The sequence below is a fragment of the Dreissena polymorpha genome, chromosome 8, assembly GCF_020536995.1.
Source record: "Dreissena polymorpha isolate Duluth1 chromosome 8, UMN_Dpol_1.0, whole genome shotgun sequence".
Lineage (NCBI taxonomy): Eukaryota > Metazoa > Mollusca > Bivalvia > Myida > Dreissenidae > Dreissena > Dreissena polymorpha.
This window is the reverse complement of record NC_068362.1, coordinates 75,070,245-75,091,584: the sequence shown is the minus strand read 5'-3', so window position 1 is coordinate 75,091,584 and position 21,340 is coordinate 75,070,245. Positions and strand designations below refer to the sequence as shown.

Here is a 21,340-nt window from a genome sequence, read left to right as displayed (position 1 = left end):
TATTCGTGGAAGCTCAATCGGTCGTTGCTGAGTTGAAACTATATAAAGGGTACTAATGCTTGATTGGTCATTGTCGGCTCGGATACTACTTAAATGTACATCGGGTACTCTAAAATATACTTAAATGTACACCGGATACGGTAAATATACTAAAATGTACCGGGAATTATAACGCTAAAATTCAGCTCGATTGGTTATTGTCGGCTTGGGTACTACTTAATTGAACCCCGAGTACTCTTAAGTATACTTAGTTGTAACCCGGGTACAGAAAATATACTTAAACGTACACATTGTGTACACACCGGTCTTACTGACAATAACGAAGTGACGTCACCATCTATGTATAGAATGTAAACGTACACAGGAATTCTAATGCTAAATTGGTCGTTGTGGGCTAATTTTTCCGACATAGCTGTATTAAGCCAGCTTTTCACCTGACCTGACCTTTGTGAGTGTCCAATTAAATTCAAATAAAATTTCCCGCGGCTAGGTACGAATGAATACACTTCATTTATTCCATTGGCTGATTTGAGTATACCACCAGAACATTGGAAACATATCCGCGTCTTTGTAACACTGTTTTACTGCATGAAACAATTTTATCTCTAATGAAAAGGCTCAATAGAACAGTTTTACACTCAATTCTCGACATAAATACAGTTTGTGCGTGCACCTTTTATTTTCAGAGAATTACCAGCGCAAAAGCGTTTATACTTAAAGTCTATGTTCTCATATTTAGTACTTACTTCCATATTCCTGTCAACATGTTAACATGTAAAAGTATAAAGAGCAGTGGAAGCGAGGCCTCACTTTAATGCATTGCATTTCAACCCGCGAGGTATCGGGTCAATTTGCGGCCAGTGTGTGAATGTCAGAGTTTATATACAGTTCATCACCGGAGTTCGCGGCCAGGAAAATAAGCGTTATATACTAAAGACGCTATCCGTGAACTAGGTGACCTGGAATTTTCTTTAGACCAGCTAGAAAAATGTTAAATGAAGATATTCAGCAATATAATTATGGTATGTCAATAATAGATTCTTAATGTGTTTTCAACAATACAATGATAAATATTATTTTTGATTAATTCAACAATAATTATTCCACCATATTGACTAATGTATTAAGCATGAGCGCGATGATTCTCGATATACTGTTAATAATCGAATCATATAGCAATGCCCGACAAACCACTAAAACAGGTTTGTTCGAAGAACGCGCCTATAAATACGGATACTTCGCGTGTGGCCGGTTGACTCATATGTTTTAATTTCACTTCCATTCTTCTTTTGGTTTTCTGTTTTGTATCTATAGGTTTATGACCAGCAATATGTAATAATGTAAAATAAGCCGCGAAAACTCCGCGTAACATCCCGTACTGCGTGTGATGCAGCTAAGAACTGCACAGAAAAAGACATTCGCTATCCTTGATCTCATTCATTGAACTATCAACGCCGTATATCTTTTTTAAAGATATTTCTTGTTTATTAATAATTATGTTCATATCTATATATATATATATCGAAACTCATTCTGAAAGCAGAATGTTGATGCAGGTTTTGTTTTTAGAAAATTTTGTTTCGTATTCCGTAGCGCGTTTAACGACATCGGACTTTGGGCGGGAGTAAAACTCTGGTACAGTCTAAATTGACCGGTTACGTTTTAGTATATATTTTCCGTACCCGGGGTGCATTTAGTATATACTTAAGGATACCCGAGGAACATTAAAGTTGTACCCGAGCCGACAATGGCCAATCGAGCCTAAATTGGTCGGCTATTTTTTTAAATAAATATGGTCATATTTATGTCAATATTTTGCAAAATGATCTCTAATTGAAAATCATACAACAAAAAGTATGTTGAGGCATTTTTTTCCGAAATGAATTCTGTTTCGTATTCCGTAACGCGTTTTACGACTTCAGATTTTTGGGCGGGAATAAAACTCAGGTTCAGTCTTAATTGGCCGGGTACGTGTTGGTATATTTTACGTACCCGGGGTACATTTAAGTAAACTTAAAAGTTCCCGGGTGAAATTAAGTAGTACCCGAGCCGACAATGACACATCGAAGGTACTCCCTAGGTATAATGTGTATCCGTAGTATCGGCCATCTTAATGAAAACATTTAAATACTTTTAAGTGAAAAGATGGAAAAACATTCATGTTTAATACGTCAATCTATAGTTTATTGTGTATTATAGGACATAACAACAAAAAACTGCCTTAAAATCGTTAATGTTTTGCTTTAATACTGGCAATGCTCTTGTTCATGTTTCTCTTAAATTAATTTTAATTATTTTTTCACAAATAAACGGCTTCTACAACATTTGACAAGCCTACTAATAAACCAAAAACAAACTAACATAATTATGTGTCATCATAATATCGGCCAGGAATAAAAAACATGACATTATTTCAAATGAAAACTATAAATCATTTTAAAGATCGTCGTAATAGTAATTAATAAAAAGCTAATAAATTAAAGCTTCTAAAATGGAAAAAAAATCGTTTAAGGCACGATACAATGAGGAGGACCGATACTATGACAATAAGGGATACTCCTCAGTAGACTACAATTACACCGGGTACGGATTAACTGTCTGATTTAATTTACGAATGAAAGTATGTCCACTACTGTCCATGAACTTCCATTAAAATGTTTATGCCATGAAAAAATATCTGTGCTGATACCGCATTGGGCCTTGTTAGACCGTTCTTACCAGACGTTAACAAGATGGCTGCGCCCATGATATGTGTTCCAGGTTTTGATATTTTCTTTGATCGTTGATTTGAATCCAATGATGCCACAGAAAATGATACAATATCAAACCTTCTGACTTATTTAACGTTGATTTATATCTGAAATACGATGTCATTTTCTATACTAGCAAGACATTTTTGCAGTGCAATACATTTTCGCGATGATTATTGTAAAACTCGTTTTCGACGCGAGATGTTGGCTGTTTTTATCATTATACGTAATCCGTTTCCGCAGGAACTTAACCTTTTGGTTTCACATCATATGTATATAACAATCTTCCTAAGGGACAGATTCATCTCAGATTCCAGGCTGGCATTGTTTAATTCAAGTAGAAGACATAAGTTTCTGTCGATATGGTTTGTTTTTGTTGATTTGTGGGTCCTTTTTGAGTCATGGTTATTGAAATCTTATGATATCATTTGATAGAATTTGTGCTCATGATGCAGTTTCTTACGGTTTGTTAAAAGTTGTCACAGTTACCATTGTTTTGCCAATTGAAAATCGACAAAACATATAAATACTGTAATTAAACAGATACAATATTTTTTCCTTTATAATGATTCTCAATAACAGGCCCCTTTAATATATATTTACCTTGCTATGTCTTCATTTAAGTTCCATGTTGTTTCAGTAAACCGTACAGCATGACAAACATAATAAAGCAATATATGAATATGAAACATATTATACACAGATAAATGAAACCATGTTTGTCTTATTCCATTTTCTAAAGATAATCTTGTCAGATAAACTTTGCTAACAATTTGCAAACACTTGTCTACGTGACATACATCCACTGAGTAATTACTTATAAATATGTTGTTTGTATCTAAAATGTTTTATGCATCCTTCGTTATCACATGCATTTCATTATCCAACTCCCAGCTATTGACCCTCCGGGTTGTTGGGAGTTGCTACTGATAAGGATTTTTTCCATAGAAAGTTTGCGGCCCGGATTCTGGGTGGCACTTTAATTGGTAATTTGAGTCACATAAACAATTTTCTGGCATAAATAAACACAACAAGATCATAAATATATACATTTGCACAAAGTAAAACAACTTGGTGTGCTCAAAAAAGAAAGATTATAATCCAAGTTTCAAACATGTCAACCGTTCATGCAAATGTCTTCTTTTTGACATATGGAAATCATCGAGGTATTCTGAATTTGAAAAGTAGTTTCGTCTTTTGACCCTAAAGAAAAATTTAAGGAATTACAGGCTGTCAAGCGGTCATACTTTTTCCTACTTTTTCCTACTATTTCCTACTTTTTCATCAGGATCCTACTTTTTCCTATTTTTTTACCAAATCTTCCTACTATTCCTACTTTTTCATTTTCAATGGAGAATTTTTTTTTTAAAGAGTTTATTTAGTAAACTTGCAGGATGAATGAATCTATGGCATGACTGTATCCCTGTTATGGTGCATTCATCTAGATGAGACCTGACAACCCATGCTGACTGTCTGCTAGCACCTCTTCAGGAGCATAAATATTTATTTCTTATGTAACTTTTAAAATTATTGACAAGTTTTTTTTTAAGTAACAATAGTGCCTTGTTTACTTCCTTAGCATTTGTACACTGCAGACTTCACTACCTTACACAGTTCTCAGTGATGCAAGAGCTGAGGGAACCCATTGTTTATTCCAGTTTTATTTTGTTTCCATTGACAACAATTTGACCAAACCTTATGCATGTTTACATGATATTGCTGTTTGGAATGTAGAGATATAGAGATACATGTATTGTATGAGTGGTTACAATGTATGTAATATGGAATTTATTACACAAGTTATTGGAAAAAAGATAAAACTGATACTTTGCCGAGTTTTCACCATTTACAAATATAATATAATAAATTCTGTATTACATGACAACGGATATGATGTTCTATTGATATCATAGGTACATCATGTTTAGTAATTAAAGATAATTGCACAGAGCCTAAATGCCCTAATACATTTTTATGCTCCCGGTAGGGTGGCATATTGCAGTTGTACTGTCAGTCCGTTTGTCTGTCTGTCTGTGTGTGTGTGTCCGTCCAAAAACTTTAATATAGCCATAACTTTTGCAATATTGAAGATAGCAACTTGATATTTGGCATGCATGTGTATCTCATGAAGCTGCACATTTTGAGTGGTGAAAGGTGAAGGTCATCCTTCAAGGTCAAAAGTTAAAAAATATAATCCAAGGGAAGTAATAAGCTTTAAAAGGGAGATAATTTATAAACCTGCCAAATGATATATTGAAATTTTATTTCAAAGCTGCGCAATAGTGGGCATTGTGTTTCGAACAAACACAATTCTTGTCTAATGATGCCATAGCTAGTGAGGTAACTTCAAGGTGTTAAAGCGAAGTATTAAAATTATTAAACGGCATTATTACACTCCCGCAAAGTCATCAATAATGTAAAAGCCATTATTTGAAACTGGAATAAACAATGTAGTGCAACTGTTTCATTGCCCAATCAATGCTGTCATAAAAGATGTCAGGTGATAAGGTCCTATCTCCAGTTGCATAATCTGCTCTGCAATGACCAGTCATTTTGAATGTAACTTAAGTCATTATAACTGCACCCTATTGTCAATTTAAAGGTTTCACAATGTAGCTGTAGCAGAGCATTTACACTGCTTTATATACTAGTATTAATCTTGAACAACAAGTTGGTGTATCACTAAATAAATTTGGTCTTCTGCTTAAGGATATAACATGCACAATATAATTACCATTTTTATATAGATACACAGAAGACCTCTAACCACTTATTTGATGATACACCAAAATGAACAGCATCTAATTACATGTATACTTCTTTATCAGGGTAGCTTTGCTTGAAACTTAATTATCATAGATAAACTATAAGTGCTAAAATTCCTAGTGGGAAAACAAAGTTTAACCCTTCATGGATGGAGAAGTTGGACAACAGTGGAAAAACACTGGGATCATGGTGCAAGAGAGATACCGGCAATGAGTTTGCAAGATATTGTACTGTCTGAATTAAGTCCATCTTGTAGTAATTCTGGTGCTAATCAACTTATGAGTCATGCAGATGGATAAAAACACAAGGAAAACATGAAATACATGCATGATTATTCACAAAAGCGTTTGTTTGGAAGTGCCCAAAAGCCAAGCAGCTCTCAGGGTTGTGGGGATAAATCTATCTGTATGCAAGTACATCCATCACACAAGGAACAGGTACAAAAGGCTGAAATCTTCTGGGCCCTTAAGGTAGCTTCAAGTGGGTATCCATACAGAACATGTGATGGCACTCCTGCTCTGTTCAAGCTATGTTTCCTGGACCTGTGTCTAAAAAATAAGTATTATGTATTCCTACTTTTGAGGGAAAAGTTCCTACTTTTTCCTACTTTTTTCCTACTTTTCTTGCAAAAGTAGTTCATATTTTTTCCTACTTTTTGAAAAAAGGTCACTTGACAGCCTGGAATTATAAAGCCCGGGGTGTTTTGACGCCAACATGTACCAATAAACCTATGCTTTTCTTCAAACATACAATTTATGTTGTTTTTTTTTTTATTAAAAAAATTAATATTTGAAAAATGAACTACACTCTAAACTGCATTTCTGAAAGACAAGGCTACTGGTCATGTACGTAATTCCTGCCTGTACGTAAAAAATCGGCCACCTGTGAAAAATCATTTTCATGATCTTAACGCACAAATTTTGTTTTTATTTAGAAAAATCAACATGAAAACCATCCCCACTCTCAATATTTTGCAATTGTAAGAACCATATCACCGTAAACTTTTGTGTTAAAATGTCACAAATATAGCAGGAAATATTTGGCTCATGGGGAAAGTGATGTCATCATCAGTTGCAACAATTATATAAATATAAGAAACAAATATATTTGATAAAATTATTTTTATTTTATCTAATAAACTTTAATTAAAGTTTTACCAATTAATTGTACAAAAACTTATATTCAAAACATACAAATCAGAACCTAAATATAAATTTTTATATATATGAATTACCTCCCTTTATAAGAATATTACTAGATTACATGTTTTAATATTATATACATTGTATAAGCGTTTACTAATAATCAACACTGAAGTCAACTTTTCAAACAAAATGTGTTTTCTTTTTTAGCTATGTTTGAAAAAATTTATTAAACACATTAAAAAGAAATATTTTTTAATGAATTAACAGTTTTTTTTATTAATTAATTGTTTATATTTATTAAAATAGGTAGGGGGAGTAACTGGTATAATAATTCGCATTTATTTTAAATTTCAAGTCAAAAATTTTAATAGTATAAACGTTGATTAATACTCTGAAATTGAGGACATTTGTCAAAAGATATTGCTTTTGTAATTTTATCTGCAGATCAAACTGAAAAGTGGCCGATTTTTTAGGTACATTTAACCTACGAAAATGGATAGTTTACATGTCATCATTTTCTGTTCATTAAGTAACATTCACCGATCTAATTCTATTTAAATTTTCATGCTAGGTGAGTTTTGAACCCAGGATTATATATGTGAAGTTTAGTTTCAACCAGTTGCCTAACACTAAAGATTTTTCTTAAATAGTCCCAAAATTGGCCGGAATTACGTACATGACCAGTATTATATATATAAATGGAAGTGGTAAACAAACATTGACAGAACACTTCTTTGCATATAATACATATCAAAGATTTATTGAGTAGGTTTATTTGAAAAGTTTAATGATTGCTGTCTATAGTTAATAACTTCAGTTTCATAAATAAAATATCTGCTATGCACTAACACTCAACAAAATTATTTTACTTCGTATGAAATGCTGGTATTTAACCATGATGTTGACAAAAATACATCATTGCCGCACAGTGTTCAAAATAATTAAGCTTAATAAAGGACACGAACTTACAAAAATGGTAACATGTAATTATTAGTGCCTTGTACGAACGCTTATGAGATTTTAATAGTATGATGTAACTTAAGTATTGTTTTCATGAGATTTTATTTAAACATGTGTGATTAGGTAAAGAATAGCATGGACCACTTTTAACCACCTCTCATCAAAGTGATCTCCTTATCAAGCTTCCTTTATCTTTTAATTGAGCCTGATGTCCATTTTTTAGGCTTATTAGTCAGTCATTGTGTAATGAGAATGCTCTGCACTTTTTAGCTCGACTATTATACATGTATATGAAATATATATAGTGGAGCTACACTACTCACGTTGGAATGTTAAAGTTTGCGTACCACCTCAAATATTTTCAATGTCCCTTGACATATTGCTTTTATATTTTGCATGCTTCTTTACCAACATGACCCCCAACCTATAAACAAGAGCAGACAACTGTATCAAGCATTTTGTAAGAATTATGGCCCTTTTTCCACTTCGAATATGCATATTATTGATAAATCTATGTATCAAGGCTATTGCTTTTAGACCTCAAATTCTTTCTTACTATCATGAGGGTACTGTACCTGGCAAGTTGAATTTGACCTTTACCTTTGAATGACCTTGACTCTCAAGGTCAAATCAATAAACTTTTAGCTCACCTGATTGCTCAGGTGAGCTTTTGTGACCGGTCTTTGTCCGTCGTCCGTCCAAATTTGTTCGTAAACACTTTAGAGGCCACATTTATTGTCCGATCTTCATGAAACTTGGTCAGAAGCTTTGTCCCAATGAAATCTCGGTCGAGTTCGAAACTGGGTCAAGCCGGGTCAAAAACTAGGTCAAAAAAAAAGAAAAAACTTGTAAACACTCTAGAAGTCACATTTCATGCCCAATCTTCATGTAACTTTGTCAAAATGTTTGTCGTAATGATATTTTGGTTGAGTTTAAAAGTGGTTCCGGTCCGTTGAAAAACATGGCTGCCAGTGGGCGGGACAGTTTTCCTTATTTGGCTATAGAGAAACCTTGTAAACACTCTAGAAGTCACAATTTTTGCCAAATCATCATGAAAGTTGGTCAAAACATTGGTTTTATTGATATCTCTGACGAGTTCGAAAATGGTCTAGATCGGTGAAAAAACATGGCCGCCAGTGGGCGGGGCATTTTTCTCTATATGTATATAGTGAAAACATGTGAACACTCTAGAAGTCACATTTTTGGCCCAATTTTCATGAAATTTGGTCAGAACATTTGTTTCCTTGATATGAGAGTTGAGTTTGAAAATGGTTCCGGTCAGTTGAATAACATGGCTGCCAGGGGGGGGGGGGGGGCAGTTTTCCTTATTTTGCTATAGAGAAACCTTGTAAACACTCGAGAAGTCCCATTTTTTGCCCAATCGTCATGAAAGTTGGTCAAAACATTGGTTTTATTGATATCTCAGACGAGTTCGAAAATGGTCCAGATCGGTGAAAAAACATGGCCACCAGTGGGCGGGGCATTTTTCTCTATATGTATATAGTGAAAACATGTGAACACTCTAGAAGTCTTATTTTTGGCCCAATTTTCATGAAATTTGGTCAAAACATTTGTTTCCTTGATATGAGAGTTGAGTTCAAAAATGGTTCCGGTCAGTTGAATAACATGGCTGCCAGGGGGGGGGGCAGTTTTCCTTATTTGGCTATAGAGAAACCTTGTAAACACTCTAGATGTCACAATTTTTGCCCAATCATCATGAAAGTTGGTCAAAACATTGGTTTTATTGATATCTCGGACATGTTCGAAAATGGTCCAGATCGGTGATAAACATGGTCGCCAGTGGGCGGGGCATTTTTCTCTATATGTATATAGTGAAAACATGTGAACACTCTAGAAGTTACATTTTTGGCCCAATTTTCATGAAATTTGGTCAGAACATTTGTTTCCTTGATATGACTCATGGGAGTTGAGTTAGAAAATGGTTCCGGTCAGTTGAATAACATGGCTGCCAGTGGGCGGGGCAGTTTTCCTTATTTGGCTATAGAGAAACCTTGTAAACACTCGAGAAGTCACAATTTTTGCCCAATCGTCATGAAAATTGGTCAAAACATTGGTTTTATTGATATCTCGGACGAGTTTGAAAATGGTCCAGATTGGTGAAAAAACATGGCCGCCAGTGGGCGGGGCATTTTTCTCTATATGTATATAGTGAAAACATGTGAACACTCTAGAAGTCACATTTTTGGCCCAATTTTTCATGAAATTTGGTCAGAACATTAATTTTGTTTCCTTGATATGAGAGTTGAGTTCGAAAATGGTTCCGGTCAGTTGAATAACATGGCTGCCGTGGGGGGGGCAGTTTTCTCATATTTATATAGTAAAAAAAGCTTGTTAACACTCTAGAAGTCACATTTTTTGCCCAATCATCATGAAACTTGGTGGAAAGATTGGTTTTCTATATATCACATAATTAATGTCACAATTATTGCCTTTAAATTGTCCAAATTTTCATTATATTATACAAAATCCTTGTAAACACTCTAGAGGGTCACAATTTTGTTTCAGATTTTATGAATCTTGGTCATAATATTTATTTTTGTAAGCAAAGTTTGATGTTTGGTAAGGGGGGTCAACTCAAAATATAGGTCACTAGGTCAAATCTTACAAAAACAAAATCACTCCATATGCCAGAGTTTTGGTTCAATAATGATGAAACTTGACCAGGATGTTTGTCTGGACAATATCTAGGTCAAGTTTGACGTTTGGTAAAGATTGAATGAATCGACTCCTCTCAGGTGAGCGAGCTAGGGCCATCTTGGCCCTCTTGTAATTAAATTGCCATAACTTCTTTATTTATGATCAGATTTGATTCATACTTTGACAAAACAACACTTACCTGACATACCACAATGGACTCCACCCAAACCATTCCCCACGCCCCACCCCAGAATCCCCCCTCCCTGAAAAAAAAAATCTTTTTTTTTTATTTTTGAAATATCATCTTATAAATGACCACCCCCCCACATTATACCCCCTATCCACCCACCCACCCCCACCCAAAATGATTTTTTTTCTTTGAAACATGGTAAAAAAACAAACAAATATTTATTTATTTTATTTTTTAAGGACCGTACAACCATCCCACCCAAGCTATTGCTATCAAACTTAAAATAAAATCTTATTAGTTTGTTTTATGTCTAAATAGATTGTGGAAGATATACCTGAACTCAGAATCGTCTATAAAGTACAACTTCTTTAAAACATAAGCGATCAATATGTTTCAATTATGGTCCTCGTCCACTTAGAATATGACTATATTACCATGACCTTATTGAATATGAACAATTTCCCCATGATGGCTTACGTTATACTGTCAAGCACTCGAATAGTCGAGCGCGCTGTCCTCTGACAGCTCTTGTTATAAATTGTAAGAAACTTAATGAATACAAATTATGTGAGAACAAAATTATGTGAGAAATTTAATGAATGCAAATTATATACTGTTTTGTTTGTTTTCAGGACAGAGATTGTGTCCAGATAATGAAAAAGTAACTGCTGGAAGGGGAACATACTCCAGGAATGGCTTCGTTTATTCATCGTTAGCAGGCTATTTGCAAACAGCTCATTCAGAGGATGGAAAAGTATGTCAAGTATAGGCTTGTCTAGTATTTGTTGATGGTTGTGTTTCATATGTTTATAATGACATTTGACATTATTTAGCTTAACTCTACATAGAATTGTTTGAGCTATACATGTACTACTCACCCATTTGGCGGCGTTTACCTAAGGCCCTGGTCAATTTAAATGTTCAACTTATCCATATCACTGTTTCTAATACAGCAATATATAGGTCGCCGTGGTGTAATGGATATGGTGTCCGCCTAGCGACCGGGATGTCACTGGTTCGATCCCCACCATGGGAGCGTTCTTTAGATCTCCCCCAAAGACACCAAGTACTGGTTCTAGGCCCAGGAAACGGACGCGAGAGCGTTTATATAAGTCTCAGGCTTTCGATGCAATCGAGCTAAAATAAATAGGTTTAAACTAAAAATTAAACTAATACAGCCATTCGATTCAAATTTCACACATGTGTTTGGGATCATGGATTAATCAGTTTAGTAAAAAAAAATGACAGCTGATTCTAACCACTCTGTACTAAAGCATGTGAATGTATCAAATAGTGTCCATAAATAAGCCATAGAATTTCCATAAATAGGGAATTTATATGAGTTCACTCACCAAGTTATATAACTCTGTCTTGCAGTTCTGAGTATAATGCCTCTTTTTATGCCCCCTTTCGAAGAAAAGGGGGCATATAGATCGGACTGTCCGTCTGTCTGTCTGTCCGTCTTTTCGTCACACTTTGCGTTTAGGTTTCGAAAAATGCTCATAACTTCTATGTCCCTTGAGATATAACCTTCATATTTGGTATGCATGTGTATATGGACAAGGCCTTTCCATACGCACAAATTTTTTTACCCCTGTGACCTTGACCTTGAACTTAGGGTCTGCATTTAGGTTTCGAAATCTGCGTTTAGGTTTCGAAAAATGCTCATAACTTCTATGTCCCTTGAGATATAACCTTTATATTTGGTATGCATGTGTATATGGACAAGGCCTTTCCATACGCACAAAAAATTTTACCCCTGTGACCTTGACCTTGAACTTAGGGTCCGCATTTAGGTTTCGAAATCTGCGTTTAGGTTTCGAAAAATGCTCATAACTTCTATGTCCCTTGAGATATAACCTTCATATTTGGTATGCATGTGTATATGGACAAGGCCTTTCCATACGCACACAAATTTTGATCCCTGTGACCTTGAACTTAGGGTCCGCGTTTAGGTTTCGAAATCTGTGTTTAGGTTTCGAAAAAAGCTCATAACTTCTATCAAGCGTTTATAGGGGGCATAAGTCATCCTATGGTGACAGCTCTTGTTGTACTTATAAAATTGTTTAAGGTGAACATGCAGCATCTCCAAAGGCTCGCTTACTAACAAAATTTCTGAACTCGTTTAATAAAATATGGTATGATATGACAACTTGTGCCAGATCCTATATATCTAATCAAGCCAAATATATTCTTGAACAAAGCAAGATAACAAGCACTTGTGTGTATTGTAGTTTTCATAACTAAAACTTATTTCATTGTATATAACTAAGATAGTCATGTCTAAACGCCAACTATTTTATTAAATGTACAGTGATTTGGACCTTATAATAATAAACATGTGAGAACTACATATCACTCTATGATCAATAGATTTATGATTAACAACAGTTTTAAATCATTACGTTAAATGTTAGGGTTTTGTACACTACTAAATTGATTTTTTTATTTATTTACAGAACATAATAGAAGTTATCAGAGATGGCGATGAAAATGTTGTTCCTTCAGTTGATGCCATAGTCACAGCAAGGGTGTGTAACCATAATTTTGTTTAGTTAGCCATAATTGGACTTGTGCTTAATTCATTCCATACATAAAAGTATGCTTTTTGTTCTTCAAAATGTCTGCATGTCAGATCCCACACTAATACATTGTTTGTATATCTTTTTTTGACCTTGTTATTTGGCAAAAAGTTTGATAATAAATTAAAAAGTATAGTTATGTTAGCATCAAACTGCACTTGTATATTCCATGCCATACTGTTGGCACTGAGTATTCTTACAATCAAATCAAAAAGCCCCCCCCCCCTGCCCTTTTCAAATCCTAGCTGGAGCACTGTTACAACAAATCTTGACATCAACAATCTTTATTTGTAATTTTAAACGAACAGCCAAAAAGATATAGTTTATAATGAAGTTAACACCAAATGAAGAGTATATTTGTTGATTTCCATGTATGATTACATTTTCTCACAAGTGGTTATACATGTAGTTAAAATACACTTTTTCTAATAATCAACATTTGATATTTAAATTTTTACAGAAAACAAATAAAATAATATAATTTTATGAACAATAAATGAACAAATACATCTATACGGAATTTTTTGTTGCTTAAATGTCATACGTTTGTGTTCAGTGAACTCATCAAATTATGTGCTAAACAACGGCATAAATTAGTGTGATAGAAAACAGTGTCATAACCATAAAAGATGTGCATCATGGTAGCTGAATGATGATTGTCTTGATATTTTGCTTGGATGCATAGTAAAAACATAAACACATTTGTGAATATTTGTCATGTAAAATAACTGACATTGACACTGGCAGACCAATCTAAGTGATGGAAAATATTGTGTTTTTCTTTTATTTTTACTAATAAATGCGATATTCCACAGAAAAGCATACAATAAAACTATAAAGTTTCAGTTGTCAATTCAGTTTTAGGATGGTTATAGCACAGTTCCTTATGGGAAATCTTAATATTCTCAAAGACTGTGTGTACATTGTAAAAAAAGTTAATTTAATAAAACATCATAATTTTTACTTGGTAATAAATCAGTTCCACAATCAAGCAGATTTAATTTTACTTGTTGAAATGTACTGAATTCCTATGTCTTGGTGGATGATTTTTATAATACTTACATCTCTGTTACTGGGAACTATTGGTTTCAGATAACAAATGTTAGCCCTCGTTTCTGCAAGTGTTCTATCATCAAAGTTGGCAAGACTGACTTGAAGGACTCATTCCGGGGAATGATAAGGTAGGAAACAGGCAATATTTGAAATGTTTTCTACCTTGTTATTGATTTGCATCATTCATTACTCAAAAGTGTGATGACTGTTTCTTAAATTATGGAATTGCTGAATGTTTTCAAGCGTTGGAGATTTCTCAACACACTTTCAATACATCTTCTGATAAAAAAAATTCTTATGTCTGAGTCTGACTCACTGAAGAAAAACATGTTGCAAAACATTGAAACTGTTAATGTGTTATTTGGCATGGGACATTTAAGAAAGGGTACTAAGTAGTTCCTCAAGCGTGCCAATGTTAACATCTATTTTCCAATGGGTGCGTGTGGTTCGCTTTCTCTTGACAACCAACTGCATTGTAACGTGTGATCTTTAGTCGACAAGCCTTACAGCTATGTGCAATTGTCTGCGTTTGTTAATTTATAACTTGACTTCTTCAAATGTTTTATGTTTTGGCTTATTTTTCATTCTTACACTTATGTATGATTGAAGAAAACTAATGAGGCCAGGTGAAACCAATCCCCTAATATCAGAAGTCATTATTCTAAAGTAACATATCACCTAATATCAGAGGTTGTTATTCTAAACCAATCCCCTAATATCAGAGTTCATTTTTCTTAACCAATCCCCTAATATCAGAGTTCTTTATTCTAAACAAATCTCCTAATATCAGAGGTCATTATTCTAAACCAATCCCCTAATATCACAGGTCATTATTCTAAACCAATCCCCTAATATCAGAGGTCATTATTCTAAACAAATCGTCCTATATCAGAGGTCATTATTCTAAACCAATCCCCTAATATCAGAGGTCATTATTCTAAACAAATCACCTAATATTAGAGGTCATTATTCTAAACCAATCCCCCAATATCAGAGGTCATTATTCTGAACCAATCCCCTAATATCAGAGGTCATTATTCTAAACCAATCCCCTAATATCAGAGTTCATTATTCTTAACTAATCCCCTAATATCAGAGGTCATTATTCTTTACCAATCTCCTAATATCAAAGGTCTTTATTCTAAACCAATCCCCTAATATCAGAGGTCATTATTCTAAACCAATCCCCTAATATCAGAGGTCATTATTCTTAACCAATCCCCTAATATCAGAGGTCATTATTCTAAACCAATCCCCTAATATCAGAGGTCATTATTCTAAACCAATCCCCTAATATCAGAGGTCATTATTCTAAACCAATCCCCTAATATCAAAGGTCTTTATTCTAAACCAATCTCCTAATATCAGAGGTCATTATTCAAAATCAATCCCTTAATATCAGAGGTCATTCTTCTTAACCAATCCCCTAATATCAGAGGTCATTATTCTTAACCAATCCCCTAATATCAGAGGTCATTATTCTTAACCAATTCCCTAATATCAGAGGTTATTATTCTAAACCATCCCCTAATATCAGAGGTCATTATTCTAAACCAATCCTCCAATTTTAGAGGTCATTATTCTAAACCAATCACATAATATCAGAGGTCATTATTCTAAACCAATCCCCCAATATCAGAGGTCATTATTCTAAACAAATCCCCTAATATCAGAGGTCATTGTTCAAACCAATCCTCCAATATTAGAGATCTTTATTCTAAACAAATCCCATAATATGAGAGGTTATTATTCTAAACCAATCCCCTAATATCAGAGTTCATTATTCTAAACAAATCCCCTAATATCAGAGGTCATTATTCTAAACCAATCACCTACTAAAAGAGGTTATTATTCTAAACCATTCCCCTAATATCAGAGGTCATTATTCTAAACCAATCCCCCAATGTCAGAGGTCATTATTCTAAACCAATCCTCCAATATCAGAGGTCATTATTCTAAACCAATCCCCCAATATTAGAGGTCATTATTATAAATCAATCCCCTAATATCAGAGGTCATTATTCTTAACCAATCTCCTAATATCGGAGGTCATTATTCTAAACCACCCCCCTAATATCAGAGGTTATTATTCTAAACCATCCCCTAATATTAGAGGTCATTATTCTAAACCAATCCTCTAATTTTAGAGGTCATTATTCTAAACCAATCACCTAATATCAGAGGTCATTATTCTAAACCAATCCCCCAATATTAGAGGTCATTATTCTAAACCAATCACCTAATATCAGAGGTCATTATTCTTTACCAATCCCCTAATATCAGAGGTCATCATTTTAAACCAATCACCTACTATCAGAGGTCATTATTCTGTATTTAATCGGTATATTCCCTGACCATACACAAGTGAACATGTTGGCACAACTCTCAGTTACTTACGTTGTTTACATGATATTATTTTCAGGAGAGAAGACGTGAGAGCCACAGAAAAAGACAAGGTCTGTTTGTTGAATATTTCAGAAGTGGATAATATAAACGTGTACCATTGAAAATTGAAAAAAAAGTTGTTTTGAAGGTTTATATGCAACTAGGTTGGTTTTTAATAGATTAATCAAGTTAGAAAAACACAAACCACAAACCTTTGTGTTAAAGCATTTCAATATTTTAGTAAAACATTTACATTAATTACCATATATGATCCTTTTCTTATGTTGAAAATAATGAAATAGTACACACAAGCAATCCCAACAATTTTAATAAATTAAAAAATTACCTCAATATATTTTGAGCATTCAAAGAAGGTATAAGGTTACTGTACTAGTTAAAAGTTCCATTTCATAGAAACATGCTAACATTATTACATCATTTTGCTTTTATTTAGTAAGTTCATTGTACAAAGTTAATATATGTAAAAACAAGACTGTTTCATCTATACCTGTGAATATGACTTACGGTACAATACATTTCCCTAGTAAAAACAACAACACACGTTTTCTTTATTGTTTTCCCTAGGTTGAGATGGCAAAGAGTTTCCGTCCTGGTGACATTGTGATGGCTAGAGTAATCTCCCTGGGGGATTCCCAGTCCTACCTACTGAGTACTGCCGAGAATGAGCTGGGGGTCGTCATAGCAACCAGTGAAGCAGGTAATCATGTTATAGCAACCAGTGAAGTGGATACTCCGTGTTAACCCTTTCCCCATCAAAAAAAAGTAAAAATGGATAAATGCAACCAGCATAAAACAAGAACACCTGCCAGTAACTTGCAGACTGTTCAGGTTTTTAACCAGGTTTTCCGAAGGAAAAAACTGGTTATTAGATTGGCGAATGCGGGCGGGCTGGCTGGCTGGCTGGCTGGCGGGCTGGCGGGCGGGCGGAACAAGCTTGTCCGGGCCATAACTTTGTCGTTCATTGTGAGATTTTAAAATCATTTGGCACATTTGTTAACCATCATTAGACGGTGTGTCGCGCGAAAGAATTACGTCAATATCTCAAAGGTCAAGGCCACACTTTGAGTTCAAAGGTAAAAAATAGCCATAAATGAGCTTGTCTGGGCTATAACTATGTCATTCATTATGAGATTTTAAAATCATTTGGCACATTTGTTCACCATCATGGGACGGTGTGTCGCACGAAAGAATCACGTCAATATCTCCAATGTCAAGGTCGCCACAACTAAAAATAGATTTATTTTAAAACAAACTTACAAAGGGGGTTAATTTTGTTTGTTCATTTCAAAAGTTCAGTTTGAGTTGTCTCCCTTTATCAGATTTTTTTTCACAATGAAAACCTGGTTTTGTGACAATTTTGTCCCTTGTTTGATGTTTGCTGCTCATAGTATCATAGGGTTGGAAATGAAACCTTTTAAACTATAAAGAAAATTCTTTAATTGAATAAAAGTTTTTAAGGGACTAAAAGGGTCGAAATGCATATCTGAGTTGTAAAGGGTTAAGGAAATGAGACATGGTGTCTTGACAAACAGGGTAGCCTATGCACGGCCGTTAATCACGTGCGCCACGTCTGTTTTGAGATGAGCCACTGCAACTTCTGATGTGGCGCTCAGGCCCGTATGTATTGAAATTTCATGGATAATTTGACAGGGTGATTAGGTTTAATATGTTTTTCAACATATTTCGCATTATTTTTAAAATAGGGAAATGTAGTGAGATTCAGCGAAGATTAATTAATCCAAAAATGTAAAGAAATATACATTCTCAACCCATTTAAAAACGTGAGAACATTTATAAGTTGTTGCATTGTGGAGTTTAAAAAAGAATTTCGATGAGTTATTCCTGTGTGACGAGAAAGAAGCATTGGGTCATTTATCAATGAATCTCAAAAAAGAGGTGGCACGCGTGATTAACGTCTGTGTTATGGCAATACTTTGTTTTATCAGGATATACATGTAAATAATATTGATCCACACAGATTTGGTAAATTTGTGTTGTCCAAAAACGCAAAAAGTATAGCTGCAGGAGTGCACAAGCATTAATTTCTGTTCTACATTCATTTGCAAATCTGAAAGTATACAAGATTATTTGAAGGAACTTCATTAAAATATTTATCAACATCTTAACTTATGATATATTCGTACAGTTTCGTTAGTAAGGTTACTGACATATTGTAGACAAAAAACTGACATTTTTGGACTTGTTTCATGTGTAACTTAAAATTGTTACTGTCAGAGTGATCTTTTATTATACCCCATTATAAAGAAGGGGTGGTATACTTACTTGTTTGCAGGCGTTCGTATACACTTTTCAAAGGTAAATAACTCAAACTTACATCAATAGTTTTTATAATATGAAATTGTTATCATTCAAATTCTATTCTTTGTTAAAAGTTTAACTTTGGTACTTCTGATTAAGAAATAACAAAGTGCCCCCCTCCAAGTATATAAATTGCCTTTTTTCAGCCCTGATGATTGCCATCTTAATTTACTAAGAAATTTCATGTTTTATTTGAGCTTTACAGTTTCATATATTCCTTCTTTTGCATCCATTATGCCCGCCGCATCGTACTCAAATGATTTCCCTTACACGTTTTATGGTAATACTTGTTATTCTGAAGTATTTATCTTGGTGACAACAAATTCAAAATAGCAAGGTTCTATGGTATGCTAAATCAAAAATCATCCATGTCCTTGCTGAAATAACAAGGTTCTATGGTATGCTCAATCCAAAATCATCCATGTCCTTGCTGAAATAACAAGGTTCTATGGTATGCTCAATCCCAAATCATCCATGTCCTTGCTGAAATAACAAGGTTCTATGATATGCTCAATCCAAAATCATCCATCTCCTTGCTGAAATAAAAAGGTTCTATGGTATGCTCAATCCAAAATCATCCATGTCCTTGCTGAAATAACAAGGGTCTATGGTATGCTAAATCCCAAATCATCCATGTCCTTGCTGAAATAACAAGGTTCTATGGTATGCTAAATCCCAAATCATCCATGTCCTTGCTGAAATAACAAGGTTCTATGGTATGCTAAATCCCAAATCATCCATGTCCTTGCTGTATGTTCCAGGTGTGACCATGGTGCCTGTTAGCTGGTGCAAGATGAAATGCCCTAAGACTCGACTGGAGGAGCATAGAAAGGTCGCAAAGGTGCAGGCCAGGTTTATAGAATATTCAGGCTCAGGACCATAGCCTGACCCAACCCCAGCATATCTCATCTTTTGTTTTTGATATCTTGTCACCTAAACAATAAATCTAATAAATGCCATTTTTATTGTTTATGGTTTTGTTTTGTTATATCATTATTAATATATAACAGTAAAAAATGTTGGGCTTCCAAGCTCAGTTTGAGTTCTGGACTACAAATGGATGAGTGTGGGTTCGAGTCCTGGCATAACTTTTTATGTCCCCCACTAAAGTAGTGGGAGACATATTGTTTTTGCCCTGTCTGTTGGTCTGTTGGTCTGTCTGTTGGTCTGTCTGTTTAACATTTTGCAATAACTTTTGCTATATTGAAGATAGCAACTTCATATTTGGCATGCATGTGTATCTCATGAAGCTGCACATTTTGAGTGGTGAAAGGTCAAGGTCAAGGTCATCCTTCAAGGTCAGAGGTCAAATATATGTGGCCAAAATCGCTCATTTTATGAATACTTTTGCAATATTGAAGATAGCAACTTGATATTTGGCATGCATGTGTATCTCATGGAGCTGCACATTTTGAGTGGTGAAAGGTCAAGGTCATCCTTCAAGGTCAGAGGTCAAATATATGTGGCCCAAATCGCTTATTTTATAAATACTGTTGCAATATTGAAGATAGCAACTTAATATTTGGCATGCATGTGCATCTCATGGGGCTGCACATTTTGAGTGGTGAAAGGTCAAGGTCAAGGTCATCCTTCAAGGTCAGAGTTCAAATATATGTGGCCCAAATCGCTTATTTTATGAATACTTTTGCAATATTGAAGATAGCAACTTGATATTTGGCATGCATGTATATCTCATGGAGCTGCACATTTTGAGTGGTGAAAGGTCAAGGTCATCCTTCACAATGTCAAGGTCATCCTACAAGGTCAAACATCATATAGGGGGACATTGTGTTTCACAAACACATCTTGTTGGATATTGGTCATGACATTATTTCTTTTGCTATTCTGTCCGCACTCTTATTTCAGTAAAAACCATTAAAACAATGAATAGAGTCGCTCAGAACTTGGAGGAGCCAGGACCTCAGTTTTTGAATCATAGCCCTCTTAAAAAAACCTTTAATATCAACCAGGCCGAGGCAATATTCACACTTAATCATTTGAAGATCTTACTTTGTCTCTTACATCTATAGCTGTGTATTTTAAGATTCCAAAATGGTAAATAACATCAATGATTTACTATTACCACCATGTTCACGATTTCATCCAATGAGAGTGCTCGGTTAACTTAAGCAGTGGCTAGTTCTGGCTAATAGTGTGCATTTTTCTGGGCATGAGTTTGACCCCAATTGGAGGCTTGAAGTTAATTATGTACTGTGTTGGAAATTATCTCCTTTTATTGTGAGTACGTCATGATCCACAGACAGTGAATATCTTAAGGAGGTGACCTAGTTTTGGAAGAGGCCTATACTGTTTTCGTGTAAGTATGCAACTAACTGTTGGTGACCATAACCGCCTTTGTTCATATCATAATTGTAGACTGGATGTCATACTAGGCTCATTGTACCATGATTGCTTATGTCACTCAATTGAACAAAGGTGAATCAATATTGTTCATAACAACCTCAATGATGTTTCAACTAAGGCATGAATGGAATTAAAATTGTGTAGTTT

The 21,340-nt window shown here is 34.6% G+C and overlaps 1 protein-coding gene across 1 annotated transcript; it reads left to right on the top strand.

Annotated features, from left to right (window-relative positions):
- The first annotated feature begins 2,619 nt into the window (after nt 1-2,619).
- On the top strand, nt 2,620-19,799 carry LOC127842488 (exosome complex component CSL4-like). The gene is made up of 7 exons (XM_052372016.1): nt 2,620-2,760; nt 11,102-11,223; nt 12,929-13,000; nt 14,144-14,232; nt 16,527-16,560; nt 17,075-17,207; nt 19,591-19,799. The coding sequence occupies exons 1-7, from the start codon at nt 2,733-2,735 to the stop codon at nt 19,710-19,712; spliced, it is 600 nt and encodes a 199-aa protein (XP_052227976.1). The 5' UTR covers nt 2,620-2,732; the 3' UTR covers nt 19,713-19,799.
- The last annotated feature ends 1,541 nt before the right edge of the window (nt 19,800-21,340 follow it).

Bases quoted from the DNA above. Each gene is read 5' to 3' on its own strand.
- LOC127842488 (XM_052372016.1), top strand. From the start codon at position 2,733: ATGGCTGCGCCCATGATATGTGTTCCAG. The intron at 13,001-14,143 runs GTGTGTAACCAT...TATTGGTTTCAG, and splicing joins ATGCCATAGTCACAGCAAGG to ATAACAAATGTTAGCCCTCG. The intron at 16,561-17,074 runs GTCTGTTTGTTG...TGTTTTCCCTAG, and splicing joins GAGCCACAGAAAAAGACAAG to GTTGAGATGGCAAAGAGTTT.